Source organism: Arvicola amphibius, chromosome X (genome assembly GCF_903992535.2).
Source record: "Arvicola amphibius chromosome X, mArvAmp1.2, whole genome shotgun sequence".
NCBI classification, from domain to species: Eukaryota; Metazoa; Chordata; class Mammalia; order Rodentia; family Cricetidae; genus Arvicola; species Arvicola amphibius.
The window spans coordinates 111009007-111031646 of record NC_052065.1 but is presented as its reverse complement, the minus strand read 5'-3'; the positions used below and the strand labels follow the sequence as shown (position 1 = coordinate 111031646).

Here is a 22640-nt window from a genome sequence, read left to right as displayed (position 1 = left end):
CCCGAGGTTGTGAGACCACTGCGCACGCGCCGCAACCGGTCTCCAACTTCGAAATCCCGCCGCGAAATCTCGCGTGGTGGATATTTTTCCTTTCCTCTGACGATTACTCTCCATTGACGCACTCTGGTGACCAGCGGAGGGCGGAGACTCCGGAGAGTAACTGAAGAAGGCTGTCTGAGGTTCCCGAACACGGTGACGGCATTAAGTCCCTGGAAGGTGCCCTCAGGTGATAAGTTAGCAGTGATGCTTGGCCGTCTGCTCTACCTGGGTCTCTAAGTGGCGCGATTCTGAGACTGTGTCCTTTGGAAGGGATTTAGCTTTCGGGGGGATTTGGCATGTTTTTCCTGTTAGCTCTCTGAGATGCCTCTTCAGAGAAAAGTTTGAAAAATCAAGGCCCCTTTCACCATCAGCTTTGGAGCTGCTTGTGAAAGCGTGGTTGCAAAGAAATAACAGAGTTACTTCTCAAGCCAGTCTTTTACACTTTTCTGATCATGATTGCAGACAATTCGGTGTCGTGTCCATATGTGTGTGTGTGTGTGTGTGTGTGTGTGTGCGCGCGCGCGCGCGCGCGCGCGCCGGGGTGTGTGTTTCTTCAACTGGGTCTTATGTAGCCAGGCTAGCTTCCTACTCACTATCTAACCACGTGTAACCTTGAATTTCTGTCCTCCTGCCTGCACCTTCCAAGTGCCGGGACTACAAAGTGTATCATTATGCTCTTATATTTCAGCTTACAAGGGAGCCAAAAGACTAGTTAAAAGCTGCCGGGCAGCATAATGGTCAAAACATTATATAGATTACAATCTCAGTAATGAAAATTAACCCTGCATAGACTTAACTCTTACACTGGCATCAGTCGTGCCTGGATAAGGTGTCTTTTGACTCATTGTCCTCAATTCAAAAGTGGGAGGGTCTTGCTATATAACCAAGGGTAGCCTTGAACCAACATCCCATCCTAGGTCTCTTGGGTGCTGAGATTACAGACACCAATCACTGCCCAGTTTGCAGATGACAGACAAGAACGACAAATTCAGTGTCTAATTTTTACTGTACGTATGTCGTTGTGGGAGTGAGGGAGGGTGGATGCCAGGAAACTGGAAAGGGGCCCATGAGAGGGAGAGAATTACTTTCACCAGAAAATAGCTGTATAATAAAATCTCAATAACTAGCATCTATGCTTTATTAAAAATACCAAAACTCGTGATTGAAGGAATCCACATCTAATCATTTATAAAAAAAAAAAAAGCTTAAATTCTTGATTATGTTTTGTTAAGAATTGCTGTTCAAATTTCCTGCTAGGTGTATCTCTTACTGAGTATATTGTTGTATTCCATTTTCACACATTTGTACACATTTAACTGTTTCCACTCAATGGGCATAATTTTTATTTTAGTTTCAATATCTTTTATAAGTTAGTATTGTGTCTTTTAAATCTAATAAAATTTGAGAAAGAAAAATGTTAAAACAACTGACTCTTTTTCCCTTGATAAAATGTCCTATCTATGAAAACAGGGAATTCCTCTTTTGCTGTTAATGCCTACGCTGGCTTCCATCGGCATGCCATAGGCTACTCAGATGAATGAATGCTTTTCTCTTTGCACCATCCTAGTTTCTTAGCATCTATATCTTAAGCTGATATTTTAATGAGTGGATTAATTTGGGGCTTCTATGGTTATATCCCCTTCAAAATTCAGTTGCTGAAATTTAGTGACCAAAGTGATGGCATTAAGAGGTAGAGTCTTGGCCCAGGCAGGGGTGAAACACGCCTTTAATCCCAGCACTGGGGAGTCAGTTAGAAGCAGGCTGATCTCTGTGAGTTCGAAGCCATCTTGGTTTACAAAACGAGTTACAGGACAGCCTGTTTTTTCTTTGTTACACAGAAAAACCATGTCTCAAAAAAAAAAATCAAAAAGCGGGGACAAACAAGAACAGAAAAAGAGATAGGATCTTTAAGAGTTAATTAGACCTGTGGGATACTTCCTCCTGGAAGAAATTTAGATTTTTATAAAACATATTTCATACAGCACTTGGACTTCTATCTCCCCCCCCCATGTAAGGATACAGTATTTATTGCTCCCTTCTGATAGATACAGCAGCAAGAAACCATCTTGGAGCAGAGAACATTTCTCACCAGACAACCGCATCTGCTACTGTCTTGGTCTTGGACTTCCCAGCCTCCAGTACTCTAAGAAATCGATCAGTTCTTTAGCAGTTTTGCAGCCTCGGGTATAGCAGCACAACGGAACTAAGATGTGGTGTATGCTGCCAACCCTCATCAAAAGCAGCATTGCGATTATAACACGTCTCTCCTTAAATCTGAGAGAAAGAAAAACTCCTTCCTCTTAGTTCAAAATAAATCTTCATAAGATTTGCACTTAAGTTTGAGTCTCCCATATTAGTATTAATTCTGAAACTACCAACACCATTACTCCTGTAGACTCATTACAATTATATCTGATACCCATAGGTCCCTTTTCCTCCCACTTTCCTCTTGGTATGAACTTAAAATCTGTTTGATTTTGAGACACAATTCTATTCCACAGACATCCTTACTTACTTAGGGAGTTGTAATTATACTGGGCAGTATTCTATAGATTTCTGAATGACAGATATGTGATCCATTTCCTAAGTTGCCTTATACAGGGAGTTCACATAAAACTCATTTTACAAAGCACATCCATGGCCTTGGCTTGGGTGTTAATCCAGTGTGTATCTCGCAAATTTATCACTGAATTTCTGGAGAAGCCTAAGTATATATCTATCTTTCTTATATATTATTTTCAAACTATGAAATTGCTGTAGGATCGCAGTTCCTGTGATAATTAATTTTGCTTGTGAAGCTATATCCATACAAGCAAACATTATACAGATTGAGCAGATTGTGTTTGTATATTTAGGAGTGTGTGTGTAACAACAGTTAAAGAAAAAGAGTCCAGAGGCCAGGATGTGAGAGAGAACAAAGGGGTGCATAGAGGGACACGAAGGGAGGAAAGGGAAAGGGGGAAATGATGCAATTATCTTTTAATTTCAAAAGATAATAAAAATCACCTAGGCATTAAAGAGACACATAATTGAATGTGATTGTAGGGATGTTTCCAGAGAGTAAGTATTAGCTGGGGGTAGACAGGGGGAACAAGGAAGTAAAACAATCTTGACTTTTGAATTATAAAATAGAAAGCATTGAAACTGAGGCCATCTAGTGGGCTGTAGATGAAGCTGGGTGGTAGAGTACCTGGCGTGTAGGAAGGCCTGGATTCAACCCCCTGTATTCCCAGACAGCCAAGAAAAAGAGGCCAGAGGCCATTTATCCTGGAACAGTCCTGTCGCTGCTCTCTTTATGATTCCCACTAGAGAACAGAAACCGTGTCGTCTCCAGAAAACAAAGCAGAAGACACACTTGCATGATCTTCTTTTGACCTTTTCTCCCTGGTAATCTTTTTTTTTGTTTTTTTTAAATAAAATCCTACAGTCAATCTGTTTTAACCTATTCCCTTTTCACAAGGTACAGAATCTCCCAGGGATCAGCTGAGAGCTGAGCAGAAACAGATGATCTGAATAAAGACTGAGGCTGTGAAGGACTATAAAGGCAGTCCAGTGCAGTCCTGAACCATGCCACAAAACTAAGCATCCATCCGTTCTCAAACACAGCCTTCAGCCACTCTCTTTAGACTGCGCACAATCCCTCTGACTGTGCCAGGCTTCCTTCTCTGACCTTTCTCGTAAAGGAGTCAGTAATGGCAGGAGGGAACCTCAGAAGCCAGCTAAACATTAATTCCCATTAGCATATCAGAAATTAGACCACTCAAAATTTGTGTGTGTGTCGGAGCAAGTTACATGCCTATTTTGATTTTACCCTGCACTCCCTATAACTGTAACTTTCTAGTTACACTACCACCAAGTCCTTTTTCTTCCTAACCTAGCCTCCTTTCAACTTCCGTAGACTTCGGGGGTAACACAATTAGGGTAGTTTCCAGTAGCATGGGCAGCTTACCGTCAGCTTCACCACTGAAGAAAGCCTCGCTCCCTCATCAGCTGTTCTCTACATATAAATCCTTAGAGAGGCTTTCGTTTGTTTTATTTTCTTGAGACAGAGTCTCACTCTGGAGCCCAGGCTAGCTTCACACCTACAGCAATCCTGCTGTCTCAGTCTCATAAAATTCTTTTTAAAAGTATTATTTTTTAAATTTTCCTATGAGTATATATTGTAGATTAAACATTCTCCTCCCCGCCTTGCTTTTGTCCCCCCCTCCCATTAGTGCCTTTTGTTCCCCTGGACAATTACATTTCCACTCCCCCCCCCAGAGTTCTTGACCTGAGAACACCCCTCAACATAAATGCACTTGAGGAGCGCTTACTAATGGACTTAAAGCAATTATTAGGAACCTCCAATTAGGCCTGAGCACCAAAATAATTAGGAACAGTAATGAAGTAGAAAACGTTGGGAAGTGTGTGTGTGTGTGTGTGTGTGTGTGTGTGTGTGTGTGTGTGTGATGAAAATCCAAAGAAACATGAGAAGGGAGAAAAAAATCTCAAGGGAGGGGTCAAGGAAGAAAAAAAAGGAAAATGGAATAAGAATGACTTGAAAGCAGAAGAAGAGGACTGGGGAGGAAGGGAACCAACAAGATAGGAGGGAGGCGTATGAAGGACAGTGCGGGAGGGGGACAAATCAGAACAAAGTACAATGACTTGGATCTATGAAAATGTCCTAATGAAGCCCACCACCTTGTATGCTAAGTTTAAAAGTTAGTAATTAAATCCCCAAATATTCATATAAAACATACTTATCATATAGAGCCATAAATCTGCAGTGATGCTAAGTAGACAAGTGGGAGGGAGGAAAAGGCTTACCGTGAAGTCACTGTGCATTGACCAAACCCTGGGGAGGAAGGGCTGAAATTGAAAAATCATTTTGGAGATTTGCTCAGGCAAGAACTACCAACAGATGCTAAATCTGGAAAGAAGTTTTTGTTGAGGAGCTAGGTGTATGTACAGTTTCTCCACATAGGTTTTTATTAGCAAGGTTGTTGATGGAAGAGGGATGAATAAGCCTAGCAATTATAAAGTGGAGGAATGACGTAACTTACCATTTTACTGACCTTCCCTGTCAATAACCTGTCCCTTTAAGAGGCAAGCTCCACCCACTCTCTGTTCCCACAGGCATTTTCCCGCTGAGGTAAGCTGGTTTCTGCTCCCACCCCTTCTCTCTCTACCCACCATTCTTCTGAAGGGGCAGCTTTCTGACTCCCTCTCCCTCTCCCTCTCCCTCTCCCTCCTCCTCCCCCTCCCTCCCTCCCTCCCTCCCTCCCTCCCTCCCTCCCCCCCCCCCTCCTCTCTCTCTCTCTCTCTCTCTCTCTCTCTCTCCTTTCTCTCTTTCTCCCCCTACACTCTCCTTTAATAAAACTTCTCGCTCAGTCTCCCTCTGCCTGGCATATTCTGTTTCCCACCTGCCCTGGGACCTGCTAGGGTTACTCACCCCAAAACCTTTCAGTAACACCTTGATCCAAAATGAAAATAGTTTATTACTTATTAATTGATTGTATTTGTGCGTGCATGGGTGTCATTGTGCATTTGTAAAAGCCAGAAGACAACTCTGAGGACTTGGTTTTCTTCTTAGATTTGTAATCAGATTGTCATTGTGCAAGTACTTTTACCTGCTGAGCTATCTTTGCAGCATGCACATTCTGTTGTATTTTTAAAAACAACAAGCTGGGCAGTGGTGGTGGTGGTGGTGGTGGCGGCGGCGGCGGCGCGGCGCTTACCTTTAATCCCAGCACTCAGAAGGGAGGCAGAGGCAAGTGGATCTCTGTGAGTTCAAGGCCAGCCTGGTCTAGCAGAGCTAGTTCAGGACAGGCACACAAAGCTACACAGAGAAACCCCATCTCGAAAAACCAACAAATAAATAAAAATGACAGCAACCAAAAACAGGACTTCAAAAAATCAGTGTTGGAGGTAGAGAGATGGCACGGAGGTTAAGAATCCATACTACTAGCCGGGCGATGGTGGCACACACCTTTAATCCCAGCACTCAGGAGGTAGGGGCAGGCGGATCTCTGTGAGTTCGAGGCTATCCAAGCAAGTGCCAGGACAGGCTCCAAAGCTACAGAGAAACCCTGTCTCAAAAAACCAATAATAATAATAATTTGGTAGATTAAAATGGTATAATAATGAGTCACTTCCCAAAGTTGGCAACTGTGGTTATAGAAGAGAATGTGCTTATTTCCCATAACTCAGGCTGGCAGTGAACACGATACAATAGCCAAGGCTGGCCTTGAACTCATGCTCATTCTGTCACACCTTCTCAGTGCTGTATCACAGGTGTATGTCCCCACCTCCGGTTCTATTTGGAACTGAGGGTCAAATCCAGGGCTCTGAATGCCAGGCAAGAATTCGACCAACTTACATCCCTACCCCACTAGGACAAGGACATCCTCAAATAAAGCCCATGCCAAGTAGTGCAAAACTATGATGGTTCTCAGTGGGAGGTTCCAAAAACAAGAAATCTCGTCTACTTAATGCCCCCCCCCATAAAGATTTATTTTAAATTACGCATGTTTCTATGTGTGGGTATGTGCCCATGAATTCTGCAGTTTCAGAGGCCAGAAGAGGGAAAGGGAAACCATGCAGCTGGAGTTACCCGGCAGTAAGAAGCCCTGCCCCAGGTCTTGCGCTGGAATGATCCTCAGCAAGAGCCGCAAGTGCTTTTAACCTGTGGGCTGGTCATCTCTTCTGCTCCATCCATGACTGAATCTTCTCATTTTTATTTCTTTAGTAAGTTTGCACCCACATTTGCCTGCACCCATGGCACATGACTTAAATCCAGAGGATAACTTGCATGAGCTAATTCTCTACGTCCACCGTATCACTTCCAGGGATCGAACTCAGGTCATTAAGTTTGGCGGCAGGTATCTTTTTCTGCTGAGCCATCTCAGTGACCCAAATACCCAGATACTTTTTGTGTCTTGTTTTCAATGTGCATCAGTTCTCTGAAGGACTTACTGGTATTCCTCTTTTCTAGAGAAGCCCTACCACCACTCCAGGCCGGGTTTACTGAGACGGGGTCTGGATATATACCCAGAATGGCCTTGGACTCACTATCTTTGACACTAGGTTGGTGTCAGACGAGACTTTCTTTTCCCCGTGCTTTCTGAATGCTGAAATTATAGGAATGTGCCATCATCCCTGCCTTTACTGGTTTGGGATTTTGTTGTCTTTGGCAATAGAAGAGGTTCCTAGGGTTTTTGTTTTCTTCCTCACCCCCGAAACTGGGTGGAGTGCCAGGGCACGTGTGTGGGGAAATGAGAGAAGGACTTGCAAGGAATCAGGTCACTCCCTCCACCATATAGGTCCCAGAGATCAAACACAGACAGTTGGGCCAGCCAGCAGGCGCCTTACTATATCACCAGACCGCGTTTGCCTTTCTTATCACAACTTTCCCGCTATCACAACAGGCTAAGGATTCTGTATTTTTCCACACCTCCACCTGCTCCTCAGAGTTCAGTGACGTCATAAGTGACTATAGCTTTACTCTGCTGCCCCCTAGTGTGTGAGCTGCGTAGAGGCAGGTCAGTGCTGTCTACTCTAGTACCCAAGCAGAGGCTTCAGGTTTTGCTACGGAGAAGATGCCCTGGTCCTTTCTTCAGTCTTTGATCATTAGACAAATGAAGTGGAGGGAAGCAAGCCCCCCTTCACGCACTAGATTTCTGAAAACTGATGACTTTCCTTTTTGTCTACCTTAATGCTTGGGAGGATGGGAGGCAGCTCTTTCTGAGAGACCGAAGGCTTAATATCTACAGAATGCCTTTCAACTTGGGAAATTGGGAAAATGTGCACATCACAGGAGTAAATGAGAGGAGCAGCACAGAGCTGCTTTTGTTCCATAATTAAAACTTACCTGGACTTTGCTCTGTGGGATGCCATTTTGTATTTTCCCCTTCTCTCTACTGTCTGGTTCCCCGTTCATCTGATTAGCCCAGCCAGTACTAATTAAAGGGAAAGTAGAGACTGCCTGCTAAGACCCACCCTGCCCCACTGGAATTTCAGGCCAGAAGGAAGCAAGGGGTGTGGTGGTCCACCGAGGAAGGCTTAGTGGGACCATGGCATTTCTCTGAGCCTCCCAAATTATCCACTTGGGAGGGATCCACCCATTTCCTAAAGCAAACTGTGGTGAGCCATGCCCTCAACTGATGGGATCAGATCATGGAACCATGGAACATTTCTTTGAATTTTATTGAAAATTGACATGGACATTAGAAAGATAATGAGCTAAACAGTGCTGGTTCTGGGATGTATCTTATGGAAAATGAAAGCCCCAGAAGGGCAGTGACTGATCACACCTTTGAGTCAAAAGAACCACAGAGAAGAAAGGAAAAACAAACACAGATTCTGGAAAACATGCAAAGAGGCTCTCTCAAGAGACGGGACAGCAGAATGTTGGTGTTTGTGGTATGGCTACATGGGAATGAGCACACTCACATGGTATTCGGATATTAAGTAAAGCCAATGAATTGAAGGCAGATTTACCAACATCAAAGCTCTCCTTCCAGATACTAAGTTGAGCAGAAACCTCTTGCAAAGCCCCCAAAGCCCCTTGGAAGTTTGTGTGGAGAAGCTTTGTTTTCACTAAGCTTAAACCCCATCGTCAGTTTCTTTCTCCAGCGGAATGTTAATGCTCCATTCCTCCCCCTCGCAGGGGGCCACAGAAGGTCTGTGAATGCTGAAGATGCAAATGTCACTCAACTTTCTCTTCCATATTCAGAATCAGCCTGATAGTGGCTGAAGACAGTCAACCCGTTGAACCAGAGAATTGCTTTTAAAAAACAAACAGAAAACTCAAAACCTTGTGAACAGCACTTCCACACCCACAGCTGAGGTCTCCTGCCCCAATCACTTAACACCTGGGTGAGTGGTTCTGTTGTCGTCTCTCTGAGGTTACATTTGATCCAATTCCAGCTCTGATGATTCTTTTCCTGCCTTGTGAGTTTAGGACAAGACACTTCCATGTAAAACACCATGTAAGTCAGAAGAGAGCTTCTTGCCTGGACACAGGGACACATGTACACTTGAGTGTGGTGTTATGTGAACAGTTGCAGGGGAGGGGAACTGGTTGGTTTCTTGCTTGAGACAATATGGTGCCCTAACTAACTCTTCTATAATGGCAGTCTTCTCCTTTAGACTTAGTACAGCTGCTGAAGACAAGGTTAAAAAAAGCTGGAGAGGGAGAGAGAAAGAGAGAGAAAACACGAAATTAGCTGAAGAGAAAGGACATTTAAAGTGGCATGCAAGGGGAGTGGGCAGTGGAAGGTAGCATAGATTAAATGCCAAGAAGACAGGAACAGGTCACGGAGGGACCATCACCTTGGAGAAATCTGTTGAGAAGGTTTGAAGAACACCACACACCAGTTTAATGAGTCTTGCTTTAATTAAAAAATAAGCACATATTAACAGCCACATGTGAATGCCAAGTGAATTTTTTAAAAAGATCCAAACTAGGTGGGGAAACCAGACTTGTTGGCTTCAGAGAAATGAATGGTGTGTGTGTGTGTGTGTGTGTGTGTGTGTGTGTGTGTGTGTGTGTGTGTGTGTTTCAGGAAAGCCATTCCATTCTAGTCTAGAAAAACAAGAGTACAATCATATCTAATGGTTTTTGTTTCACTAGAAGTAAACAGACTTTTGAGTATTTTTAAAGAATAGTAACAACTGTACTGACTAAAAAGATGTTCAATGCCGGGTGGTGGTGGTGGCGCATGCCTTTTAATCCCAGCACAGAGGCAGGCGGATCTCTGTGAGTTCAAGGCCAGCCTGGTCTACAAGAGCTAGTTCCAGGACATCCAGGACTACACAGAGAAACCCTGTCTCACACACAAAAAAAAGATGTTCAAGTGAAGAAAAACAAAAACCTTCCCATTTACAGTGAGAAGAGCTGCTCAATGAAATTTAGCATCATCTCAATTTCTTTAATGAGTTTGATTGCTTTTTATTTCCACCAAAGTTCCCTGATTACAAGAAGCCACACAGTGTACCAGTAAAATGGACACTGGCCTGGTCCTGGTTCAGATTTATAGGAAAGCTAACTGACCATCGGGCATCATGGTAGCTGGCCTGAAGCCTTCTCTCTACCTGCCCCTATCCATCCCATCCTATCTTTCTATGTGAAAACCCTCAAGACTCCTCTAACAATGACTGGTTTCTCGGAACATAAAAAAAAATCTTGTCTTCAGGAACATACATAAATACTTGGGTCCTTTGGTGAAATGGATTGGGAACCCAGAGACAAAATTTTGCTTGGACTTTGCCAAGAAATAGCAATGGAACCTCAGATAAGTCCCTTCATTTCTTTACATGTCAATATCTTCATAGGGGCTTACTTCATCCATGCTGGCCAAAAGGTTCCCACCTTATGTACAGTTCCTCCTTGCTTTTGAAAAGTTGGCTAGCTCAAATACTTGCAAAGCGTTTTGAAATCTTTAAGCCTCAAGTAATGAATTCATATACAGTTGCGAAGGAGAGGCCTCATTTCCGGAAAGGTGAGTTAAAACCCCTACAACAGCTGGGTTACACATAGCTGGTGTTTGCCTTTAAATACAGGCAGGCAGATCTCTGTGAATTTGAGGGCCAGCCTAATCTACACTGGGATGCCAGGGCTACATAGTAAGAACCTGTCTTAAAAACAAAACCCCACAGAACCCCATGGCTACAAATAAGAGGTCTTTCTCAAGGAGACTTAGTTAACTCAGTAGCCTGACTCCCCCGACTACTGACTGTGTAACCGAAGGTATTTGGGGATTCTGCTTTGGGCTTTCTGTTTTGGTGGTGGTGCCTTGTTCTGTTTTACATCTCGGCATAGGGTTACCTGAATTTTTCCACTTCCAGTTGGTTTTTCCCAAGAAATTAGCTCATGCTTTCCCATTGTCACCCTGTACTTGCCTCTGGCCACAGGCCAGTACATAGCAACATAGCCTTCTCTCTTTGACCACAAAACAGAGAAAGTGTGTACACCGACTTGTTCGCTTTTAACTAGTTCTGCTCTGGGCTTAGTCTTGGCTTCCGGGTGTTAACTGTGATTGTAGAGAATGGCTCTGCCCTTTTGCAACAGTTCTGAAAGCCTGTAAATGTATTATCACCTTGCGTGCTTTAGAGGTAGTGATTATACAACCACCTTTAAAATATGAAAAAAGAAGAAGGTCATGATCCACGCCAGTCGGACTGGGAGGCAGAAGCAAGTTGCAGAACGAGAGAGAGAGAGAGAGAGAGAGAGAGAGAGAGAGAGGCTTGAAGTACCAGAGCAGGGGTGGAGGGCCCAGCTGTCTGGCACCATTAAAAAAAGTTGTCAGTTAAAATAAGAACCTTCTCTTAAAAGGCTAAGTGGAGTCCAGTCCAGCTGTAGCAGGGCATACTATTCAGTACACAGCCATGGATTACTGCAAAGGAAGGGCAGAGAGACGCCATATTAGCCACAGATCATTGCCAGGTCGCCTCTAGTTGTTGCTCTGTCACTAGTCAAACACCAAAAGCTATATTGTGCCTCATGGCCCTGACAGTGGAAGGCTCTGTACTTCAAAGGGTTTCCAAAAGCCGTAATCAGATGGGACCCATTATAAAACTTAAGACTAGGGTATTTTTAAAATATCAAATCCTTAGACCAAAGTAAATGTCGAGAAACAGCATCTCTTCTTCCCTCCAGCTAATGGTCTCTCCTCTTTTAAGTGGCACGGGTGTAAATGCAGATTCAACCCATCATTACAATCATCAAGTAGACTAGCATACTCATCCAGGCAAGCCCCAAGCCTAACTTCTTGAAGCAACTCACCAGTTGACAAACTGGGATTATTATTATTGCTAGTCCACCTCATTGGGATGGCAAGAAATGACCAATGACATGCTGAAATCCCCAAGGAGAATTCTATAAGTCTATCATTCAAGACTCTAGGCTGGTAATAATATGCTAGTTTATTTTCCCTTCTTTATCTGTGGGGTATCCAGAATTAGAGGGGAAATATACACTGTCTTGCCCAGAAAATTGTGTTTTATAGAAATGTGTGCTGACTTTTAATACAGGTGACTTTGAGTGAATGGAATTGGGAAAGGGCTGGGCTAAGATGGTAGAAGAAATAGGTATCACTGGCAATTCTTTTGAAGCCTATGAGAAGAGGTTATGGCTCTTTAGATTAGAGAAAAGGGAGGACAATCCCATTGACTAGGATGCAGGAGTGTAAGGGGAAAGCTCTGAGCCTTGACTGATACTTAGCCAGCCAGGGTAGATGGAAATACCTCAAGGAAACAAATAGTGGTCAAATTCAAATGAGGAAGAGAAGCAAATAGCAACTCCTGCATATGTGACAGTCTGGCAAAGATAAGGATGGAGAAGTAGGGGCACATATGGTTGGGGGTGCTAGGAGAGGGACTAAGGTATGGAATGGGACTCCAAGCTATGTCGTTGCTGGCTTCTCGGTCAGAGGCCAGGCATCATCATTTGACTCTCAGGCTTGTATAAACATTCGCAGGAAGAGAGGGGAGGGCATGGGTCGTATGCCCCCTAAACATGGTAAGGGGGAAATAAGAGAGGGAGGCCCAGTTCTGTTGCACAGGAAAGGGTGCGTCTACAGGAAGCCCAAACTGAAAATGAAAAGAGAAGGGGGGTTAATGAATGGATGGATGGATGTATTCCTAAAAAAAGCTAGAAAGAAATTAAGTCATAACTAATAGCTACAGTAGAATAGCTATGTTAGATGGTCTTCAAAGTCTTACGCACTGGCTTCTGGGAACATGCTTTCTCATATTAATGGCAGCAGTGGTGACATTAAAAAGCAAAATAAGACCAAATCCCACACAAATAATTTTTAAAATCTGTTCTTGACATACAGTCCCACATACACACATCCAGATAACCTTGTCCATGTATACCAAGTCTCTAGTGACCTTAGGCTACCAGACACAGCATCAGGCTCACAGCCCTTTTGTCCCAAAGGACAGGAAGAAACTGAGGTTTCAACTTTGGCATCCTTCGTAGCAAGTTTAGCCGGCTAACTGCAACCCTAAGCCAATACCTGTTTGTCAAGTGTGTGATGGGTGGGGTTCCAACCAGTGACCTGTAAACCTGAGCTACAGGAGCCCACTGGTTTGTGTTCATGTCGTACTTTGACCTGTCTCCTGCCAGGAGTTCATTTCTGTGATATAAGTAGGTTAAGTCATATTGGTCCCTGTGTCACATATGAAGAGACTGATATGCCTGTGGTCATAAAGTATTAGATCCATGATAAGAGCTATCTAACCAAGACTCTCCTATTACTGGGAGAGTCTTAATGGTCTCTGAGAATTTCTTTGCTTTGTTTCAGAATCCTTGTTTATGACCTGAAAATGAGATTTCTTTTATAGTTTAGATGTGGTGTGTGCTTCAAAGACTCATGTATTAAAGGCTTCCTTGTCAGCTAAGGGGTTTTGAGGAAGTAACTAGAGTTTGAGGGCTCTGATTTAACAGAATAATCCCGTTGAAAGATTCATAGTATTACAGGTGGGCCTGCTGGAAGAAGTAGGTCACTGGAACAAGTCCTGTGATGCTGTATCTTGCACCTGCCTCATTTCTCTGCTTCCTGGCTGGCACGAAGTGAGAAGCTCTGCTTCCATACACCCCTCTACCACAATGCTCTACCAAGATCTATGCCACACTAATGAGGCCAAGTGACTATAAACAGAACTAAATTTCCTTCCTTAAGTTGATTTTTCTCGGGGATTTTTGGAAAAACAGACACAACAGTCATCCCATTAAATTAGTGCCATTTGCAGGGAGTGGAATTAGACAAACATGCATATATGAGAATATGCAATCAACTGTTCACAATGAATGTGCCTGCTCTCCCATGTATTTAAGCCTCCCTCAGCCTGCCTTCCAGGTGGCTTTTCTGATCAACCCCCCAAGTGAAGGTTTTGGGAAGGAGGCACATAACCTTTGCTGCTTGCAGATTCTAGGCAGCCAAGGCCCTCCCAGATCAACTGATCTAGAACTGCTTTTGCAGTCGATTACACAGAAGCTTGGGGTTGAAATTGGCTGCTCCAGCTGTTTATCATCTCTCATTTATAAGGCATAACTTTAGTGATAAGTTTCCAGGGTCCGTTTTAAGGATGGCTACTAACAAAGATGTACCCAGGGAACTCTGAGTGAAAATCACTCGGTGTGCAATGATCTGAATTAGTCAAAATGGAATTCACCAGAATACATCTTTCCTGCTCTCATTGAAAATGGTAGAACAGGGGCTGGAGAGATGGCTTGGTGGTTAAGAGCACTGACTACTCTTCCATAGGAGCGGGGTTCAATTCCCAGTACCCACATGTCAGCTCACAGCTGTCTGTAAATCCAGTTCCTGGGGATCTGAGACCGTCACACCAATGCACATAGAATGAAGTTAAATAAAACATAAACAATTCTTTAAAATTTTTTAAAAAAGAAAATGGTAGAACAAAGAAACTCCATATGAACTGAGCTCCTACTATGTCTCAGACACTTGACTAGGCACCTGAACTATGGTAGTGAGCAAATATTCTAGGAATTTAGTCTTCCTAAATAGAAAGCTGATGTTTGATGCTGGTGCCCTAGCAGGGGCCCCAGGGCTTGTTTTTAAAGCTGGTAGTAAATCATTGCTTTATTCTTCTAGGATGCTTTTGTTTGACTCAGTTTCCTGGGCTTTCTATTTCAGAAGCCTGGATGGACTTCCTTGCTGGGATTTGCTTGAAAGGAGGGTTCCTTTGCCAGCTGCCTGAGGTTTGTAGTGCAATGACTGCAACCATTGGTTTGATGACTAACAGCAGGCTCTCCATATAAACCACCGCATGGCTGAGCCAGGGGACATCTTCTCAATACTTTAGTCCCTAACCCAAACAAACCAAAAGTAAGAAAGGCAATTTATGAGACCACTGGGGTACTTTCACCACCAACTAGATGTTTTATGTTGGCAAATTATTGCTAATTTTATAGGTGTGATAATGATGGCTGTGTTTATTTTAAAGCATCATTATCTCCTAGAAATACATACTATGTATTTTGCACATAAAATGATACAACTTTTGCCTTACAGTAATTCAGCATGTCTGGGTAATTGAGGAAGCAGGATTAGCTGTATGTCAATGATTCTTTGATGGCAGGCTCCAGGAATAGGGGGCTGAATTGTACTATTACCTCTTCCCTCTCTACATTTGAAAGTTTCTGTGTCCGAGTTAAAAAGAAATCTAAGTGCGCTGTTAAAAATATTTCTATTGAATTTCACCCCACTTCCTGATTTTGGTAGCGTATACAAAAGGCGCTTAATCACTGCTTTCACTTATCCTATAATGACTGCTTTCATTTTCTTTAAAATCTATGCGATAGCATGGACTGTTCTACTTACACAACCACTAGCCCTCAGAGATTCTTACAAAGAATTACCTGCTAATTCCTTAGCAGAGATTTTCATGAAGCTTGTTCTTACAGAATTAATTTTTAAAAGATTTATATTTAGTGTGTGTGTGTGTGTGTGTGAGAGAGAGAGAGAGAGAGAGACAGAGAGAGAGACAGAGAGAGGTGTGTGTGTGTGAGAGAGAGAGAAGTGTGTGTGTGCATGTGTGTGTGAGAGAGAGACAGAGAGAGGTGTGTGTGTGAGAGAGAGAGGTGTGTGTGTGTGAGAGAGGTGTGTGTGTGAGAGAGAGGTGTGTGTGTGTGTGTGTGAGAGGTGTGTGTGAGAGAGAGAGACAGACAGAGAGAGAGGTGTGTGTGTGAGAGAGAGAGAGACGGAGAGAGGTGCATGTGTGAGAGAGAGAGACACAGAGAGAGAAGTGTGTGTGTGTGTGTGTAAGAGAGAGAGACAGACAGACAGAGAGAGGTGTGTGTGTGTGAGAGAGACAGAGAGAGAGGTGTGTGTGAGAGAGAGACACACAGAGAGAAGTGTGTGTGAGAGAGAGACAGACAGAGAGAGGTGTGTGTGTGTGACAGAGACAGAGACAGAGAGAGGTGTGTGTGTGTGTGTGAGAGAGAGAGAGAGACACAGAGAGAGAAGTGTGTGTGTGAGAGAGAGACAGACAGACAGAGAGAGGTGTGTGTGTGAGAGAGAGACAGACAGACAGACAGAGAGAGGTGTGTGTGTGTGAGAGAGAAAGAGGTGTGTGTGTGAGAGAGAGATGAGAGATGTGTGTGTGAGAGAGAGGTGTGTGTGAGAGAGAGAGAAAGAGAGGTGTGTGTGTGAGAGAGAGACAGAGACAGAGAGAGGTGTGTGTGAGAGACAGAGAGAGAAGTGTGTGTGTGTGTGTGTGTGAGAGAGAGAGAGAGGTGTGTGTGTGAGAGAGAGAGTCAGAGAGAGAGGTGTGTGTGTGAGAGAGAGGTGTGTGTGAGAGAGAGAGAAAGAGAGGTGTGTGTGTGAGAGAGAGACAGAGACAGAGAGAGGTGTGTGTGAGAGACAGAGAGAGAAGTGTGTGTGTGTGTGTGAGAGAGAGAGGTGTGTGTGTGTGAGAGAGAGAGAGTCAGAGAGAGAGGTGTATGTTTGTGTGAGAGAGAGAGTCAGAGAGGTGTATGTGTGTGTGTGAGAGAGAGAGTCAGAGAGAGGTGTGTGTGTGAGAGAGAGAGTCAGAGAGAGAGGTGTGTGTGTGTGTGTGTGAGAGAGAGAGAGAGAGAGAGAGAGATAGAGAGAGAGAGAGAGAGGTGTGTGCATGCGCGTGCACGCGCGCACATGCAGGTGTCCACAAAGGCCAGAAGAGCTTGTCAGATCCCTTGGAGCTACAGTTACAGGCAGTTGTGGGTGGCCTAATGTGCGGGTATTGGGAGGCAAACTCAGCTCATTTGGAAGAGCAGCAAAGTGTTCTTAACCGCCTGAGCCATTTCTCCAGACCCAGAATTAAAAGTTTTAAAATTAATTTCTTAGTACCGTTTGTGGACACACGTGCCATGGTGTAGAGTGACCGGAGGAGAACTTTATGGAGTTGTTTCTCTTCTTACACCTTTCTATGGGTTCTAGGGATTAAACGCCAACTGCGAGACTTCAGTGGCTTTCTGCGAAAGGTAAAGCTGCCATGAAGCCTGCCAAACCACCTCAACCTGTTCTACAGCACTAAATGTAAGGATTTCCCTATAGTATCTGAGGTCTCTTCACTATCTTCCACTTTGGTTATATTTTGGAGAGTGGGGCATGCAATAAAAAGAAATTGGAGAACTTGAACCTCTCAGATAAGGAGCAGTTCCTAGAGGGAGACAGAGAAGCAATTTCTCTTTGCACATTCTTGTATCTGGGATGTGGGTGGGTAGTCAGTATTGACTGTGGCATGGCAGGCAAGGGACTGTGAACCCAGCATCATCACCCTTCATTCTGAAAGTCACGATTATGGCTCTGTATGGAAAAAATGTCTGAGCTGAAACTTTACACGCTGGTCAGATGATCTCTTCCTATGCTACACAGCTGTTCCAGCAACAGAAGTCTGCAAATGCCGTCACACACATACATCTAATCAGGCAGGCAGGCAGGCAGGCACTCCAGATGTAACAAGCCCATTTAAAACCACGACAGATTACAACTTTATACTGGAAGTCTTGGGAGGAAAGTAGCAGGTCGAATGAAGCCATTTCTTTCATGGTTAACTATATGTATCACAAGTGTGGGGATTGGGGAGGTATGTTCTAGAAGCCACTGCCAGTTCTATTTAGAGTTAATAAAGCTTACCAGGACCCTGGGTCTCATGCAGCATGCAGCAAACAGCAGAGTTAACTGTAAAACAGTAAGAGCTGATGAAGGTGGAGTGAGCACGAGGAGAAATGCAATATTAAGAATTGATACAAATAATGAAGTGTTAGAGGTCAAAGGATTAGGAGAAACGGGGAAGGGAACAGGGAAGTGTGGCTTGGTAGACACCCCTGAAACACTACTACTCTTTCTTAGTCTCTTTAGGGGCATCCAGAGGAAATTCTGAAGCTGGGACTTGATCAGATCCACCCACAATCTGTCTAAAAAAATTATTACCACGATTTATACCCTTCGCCAAACTATCACCAGCAAAAGCGCCATGGGAGCAGAGCAGCATAAGCTTAGTGGCACATCCTCTCTTCAAGTTCACCAATTGCTCGCAGAGATGCAGAAGGAGCCCAGACCTGGGACCACTCACAGAGCATGGATGGGGACGGGCTATTGTGCCGGCTCTGATTGCTAGTGTAAGGTGCCACATCCCAGCAAGGTTTGCACCCATCTCAGAACTGGAAAGGGGCACTGGTATCAATCCCAGATATTTCTGGAGAGTGGGGAAAGAAAGACTCATCCAGTCTTCTGTATGAGATGGGAGGAAGTCAGTTTGGGGAAAAGTCTGGTCTGGGAAGAGCTTTCACTGAGCATCTTGAAGGGACTGGATACAGCAGTGGTTCTCAACCTGTGGGTCCCCAACCCCCTTGTGGGTCAAATGACCCTTTCACAGGGGTCACCTAAGACCATCAGAAAACACAAAATTACAGTCATGAATTTATGGTTAGGGGTTACCACAACATGAGGAACTGTATTTAAAGGCTGCAACATTAGGAAGGTTGAGAACCACTGACCCACAACATTAGTGCATCCTAAACAAACCAGGTGATGGCAAATTATTTCCTTTGTTTCTTTACTTTTGGATTTTTGAGATAGGGCTTCTCTGTGTAACAGTCCTAGCTGTCCTGAAATTTGCTCTACAGACCCAGCTGACCTCAAACTCAAGTACTGGGATCAAAGGCGTGTGCCACCACCACCCAGTGCCAAATAAATTTTAAAAAGGAAAATATGAATCATTTTCTGTTTTATAACTAATATGCCATGACTGATAAGTTAATAGATGATGCATCCAAAGAGGTTTTCCATCTGCCTAGTTGAACCTTAGTACCAAAAAAAAAAAAAAAATCCGTGAATTTGATATGTAGCTGTAAGATTCTGTTCTGAGGGTGGTGGTGGGGCATGGTGGGTGGATGTCTGTGAGTTCTAGGCCAGAGTGGTCTACAGAACTAGTTCCAGGATAGCCAGGGCTACATACACACACACACACACACACACACACACATACAAACCTGTCTCAAGACCCCACCCCCACCCCAAGAAAAAGATTCTATTCTCAAAAAAAAAAAAAATCTCTGGACCAAGTTGATGAAAATATTCAAATTACATAATAGGTAGTCAAATTGGATAACAGGATCACAAAACTCAGTGCCGTGAAATATAAAACAGTTTACATTCATGGTGTGACTCCTAAGTGAGAAGTCAGGCACAGAGGCAAAAAGATACTTCTTCCTTCTGGAAAGTATCCAATGGCTGACTCAAACCAGTGGCCCAAAATCAAAGGTCATGAGCATGGGCATCTCTGGGATGTTAAGGATCCTTTAGTAAGGATGCTGTTAAATACTCCATCCCGGAATTCCCCGAGTCCCACTGCACAAACAGCCACAGAACACAAGGGAACCTCTGCGTGCTTTCTTGCCAGGAACACTTTCCTCTTCTCTGGCTCGGAAATGAGGAATGAAGTGTTTCTGCAAGCAGAGACTGGGGTAGAGTCAGGACTACTAACCTACCAAACACTTGGAGAAACAATGGTTTCTGAACCATTCCCCAAGCTTGAAAATGGCCTGTGCAGAGGACACTGGCATCCGAAGCCCCCCCCCCCTCCACTAAGTTCTTAGTACCCCGGGCTGGGCATACCTAAGCAGCCAGCAGGAAGAGGTATAGCAAAAGAATGGAGGAGGGGAGACAGGGTGCAGCCTTCAGTGGTGGCATTTACCTTTCACCAGGTGCAGCTAGAACGCAGGCAGAGTAAGATTGTGGGCCCCTCCCCTCAGATGTGGGAGGAGCAAGCAGACCTGTATGCTGCATGATACTGAAAGTCTAGAGCAGCGGTTCTCACCCTTCCTAATGCTGCGACCCTTTAACAGTTCCTCTTGTTGTAGTGACCCCAACCGTAACATTTTTGTTGTTACTTCAGAACTGTAATTTTGCTACTGTTATGAATCATAATGTAAATATCTGCTTTCCGATGGTCTTGGGCCACCCCTGTGAACAGGTGACTTGACCTCCAGAGGGGTCTCGACCCACAGGTTGCGAACCGCTGGTCTAGGGTCTGGGGAAGTGCATAGAGCTTCTGCTAAAAGATCCTGGTCTGTCCATCCTTTTGTTCCTCTCTTTATCCCTCTACATCTCTGACAGTTTGTTTCCTACTTCCTAGCCCCTCTTCCCTTACTATCCACCCTGAATTTGCAGAGCTTTCCCAGATGGGCCAAAGGGCAAAGCTAGACTTCTGGGAATGCGCTTCTTTTCTCAGCAACTCAAACTTGGGCACCATGAGGACACTAAACTAACTACATGAGACTAACTGCAGCCTGCAGTGCACACCTGCCCACCAGCCCCCTTGGCCTCTAGGTCCTGAAAGGTGGTGGATGGAGTTGGGGGGAGGGGCTGGGCAGGAAAAGAAAGATGCCACACACATACATACACACATGCACCCCCGCCAGCAAGCCTGCTACTTACTTCTTCTTCTCTTTATCCCTTTTCAGAGTCTGCGAGCCCCCAGCCTGAGAGCCCTGAGACTGGAGCAGCTCAGCTGCTGTCTTTCTCTGTTTGAAAGCATTCACTTCATCATCCAGGGATTTCTTCTTATCCTCCAGCTTCTTCTTCTCTTCCTGGTGCAGTTTCTTCAGACGGTCAAACTTCTCATGCAGCTGGCAGAGAGGCACAGGGAAGTTAGAGGGAGTCTCCCCCATCCCCCTGCAGCAGTGAACAGTCCCCAGCCCAGCCAAGACCAGAGTGGGTGGGAACCACTGTGACTGCAAAAATGTACGACTCTGGGACATTAGGAAACATTCCTGCCGGTAACAGCCATGTTGGCGCCAAGGATTATTGTAGATTGCTGTAATTGTTCTCGGAATCTCTGCTCCTGAAATGGGCAAGGACCGATGTATTCTGTGTAAACAAAGAGTTTACTTCAAAGAACCCCTGCAGTTATTGGGTGTAGTTGCTAATAATATGTACTTAGTTTGTTACAAGCCTAATCTAATCTAATCTAATCTAACTAAATCTAATATATTAAAACATTTTCATTAACACAGCACTCTGTTCCTTTTCTTTTTGAGACAGGATCTTGCTGTGCAGTTCAAGCTAACCTTGAACTCATAACCCTCCTGTCTCCGCCTTTTGAGTACTGAGATAAAGATATAGGCCAGCATGCTTATCTTACAACACAGTTGAGGTAGGGTCTATTTTATGAGGAAACTGAAAGTCTCATAAATGAAGGCGTTTGCCCAAGCTCCACAAGTCTTTGGAGGATTATATAATGGAAGCGTCCATATGTAAAGTTCTCCTTCTGGCTAAGCCTGTACTTTAGGATCTACCTGTCTCTGCTCCCCAAGGCTGGGTTACAGGCCTGTGCAGCCAAACTTGGCTTCTTAGATTGTTTAGGAACTAAGACCAAGAGAAGAGAAGTGCTGGCTGATAGTCCAAAGCTGCACTGGAGGTCAATTACTCTGGCATTGAGATGGGAATGGGTAGAGGATGCTTGCAAGTCAAGGCCATTGCTTGAAAGAATAACTGCATATGTTTGATTCTTTTGAAAGAACTAATTACTATCAGGGGCTTATTACTTATTAGGGGCTGGAGGGATGGCTCAGGAGTTAAGAGCACTTTCTGCTTTTCCGGAAGACTCAGTTTTGGTCCCTTGCATTCACTGGGCAGCTCACAGTCATTGGTAACTCCAGTTCCCGAGGATCCAATGCTCCGAAAAATAACCCCCAAAATGTGGGCCTATTCCACCTTGTCTGAAGGTCAGAGAGTTTGAGTTATTTTGCTTGCTCAAAGTTGTTGACAACAGGTGTGGCTCCACACCCTGACTCAACGCGCCCCACTGCCCAGGAGAACTGGGTGTGATGCTAGAGCGGCTCCCTGCCCGCGGCTGCATCGGGATTTACATTTGCAATGGGCTAACGAGAACCGAACTGTAAATTTTATTGTATATTTCAAAATGGCCAAGAGTATAGTTCAAATGCACCCCCTATCAGTACTGGGAATGTTGAACCTCGGGCCTAAAGCATGCTACTATACAAGAGCTCTACCACTAAACTACATCCCTAGCCCCCCTTTCAGCTCTTCTTAGAGACAGCGACTTACTAAATTTGCCCAGGCAGGCCTTGAACTTGTGCTCTTGCTAGATTATAGCCTGTGTGATCAGACTTGGCTTAGATTTTAAATGTTTCCAACAGAAAAAAAAAGAAAAAAAAAACAGCTGGCGGTGGTGGTGCACACGCCTTTAATCCCAGCACTCAGGAGTCAGAGGCAGGAGGATCTCATGAATACAAGAGCTAGTTCCAGGACAGCCAGGACAGTTACACAGAGAAATCCTGTCTCGAAAAATAACAAAAAAGATAAACATATGAAATGAAGTGACTCTTTGCTTGATTTAATAATTCTATTATATAAACATGAAAATTGCACATCATACTCCATAAATATATGCAATTAATAAAATATTTTGAGCACTGTAATACATGCCTGTAATCCTAGGATGCAAGCAAGAGGTTCTAAAATTTGAGGCCAGCCTGGGCTATACAGTGAGTACTAGTCTAGCCTGGGCTACATATAGGCTTCGAAACCGAAGCAAATGAATGAATTCAAATTTCCAAAAAAATATCCACCTACAGCTATTGG

General features: G+C 44.2%; 1 protein-coding gene and 1 long non-coding RNA gene across 6 annotated transcripts in view; one reads left to right on the top strand and one right to left on the bottom strand.

The window, feature by feature from the left end:
* Positions 1 to 124: 124 nt before the first annotated feature.
* LOC119804673 lies at positions 125 to 22254 on the top strand. 2 transcript variants are annotated; one of them, XR_005283832.1, is made up of 5 exons: positions 125 to 226; positions 14685 to 14749; positions 16968 to 17066; positions 17883 to 18151; positions 20498 to 22254. It is a non-coding gene; the product is annotated as an uncharacterized LOC119804673 (long non-coding RNA). The 2 variants fall into 2 exon arrangements; XR_005283833.1 differs by having other exon boundaries at positions 17883 to 18174.
* Septin6 (septin 6) overlaps positions 9854 to 22640 on the bottom strand; it is a 74419-nt gene continuing 61632 nt past the window's right edge. The window contains exons 9-11 of one of the 4 annotated variants that reach the window (XM_038316216.1): positions 20472 to 20662; positions 17667 to 17711; positions 9854 to 12609 (exon numbers count right to left, since the gene is read on the bottom strand). In XM_038316216.1, coding sequence (XP_038172144.1) covers positions 17708 to 17711; positions 20472 to 20662 — 195 coding nt within the window. In that variant the 3' untranslated portion in view covers positions 9854 to 12609; positions 17667 to 17707. Of the gene's footprint in view, positions 12610 to 16719; positions 17712 to 20471; positions 20663 to 22640 lie in introns of those variants that run through there. The other 3 variants (XM_038316217.1, XM_038316215.1, XM_038316218.1) reach the window with 3 other exon arrangements.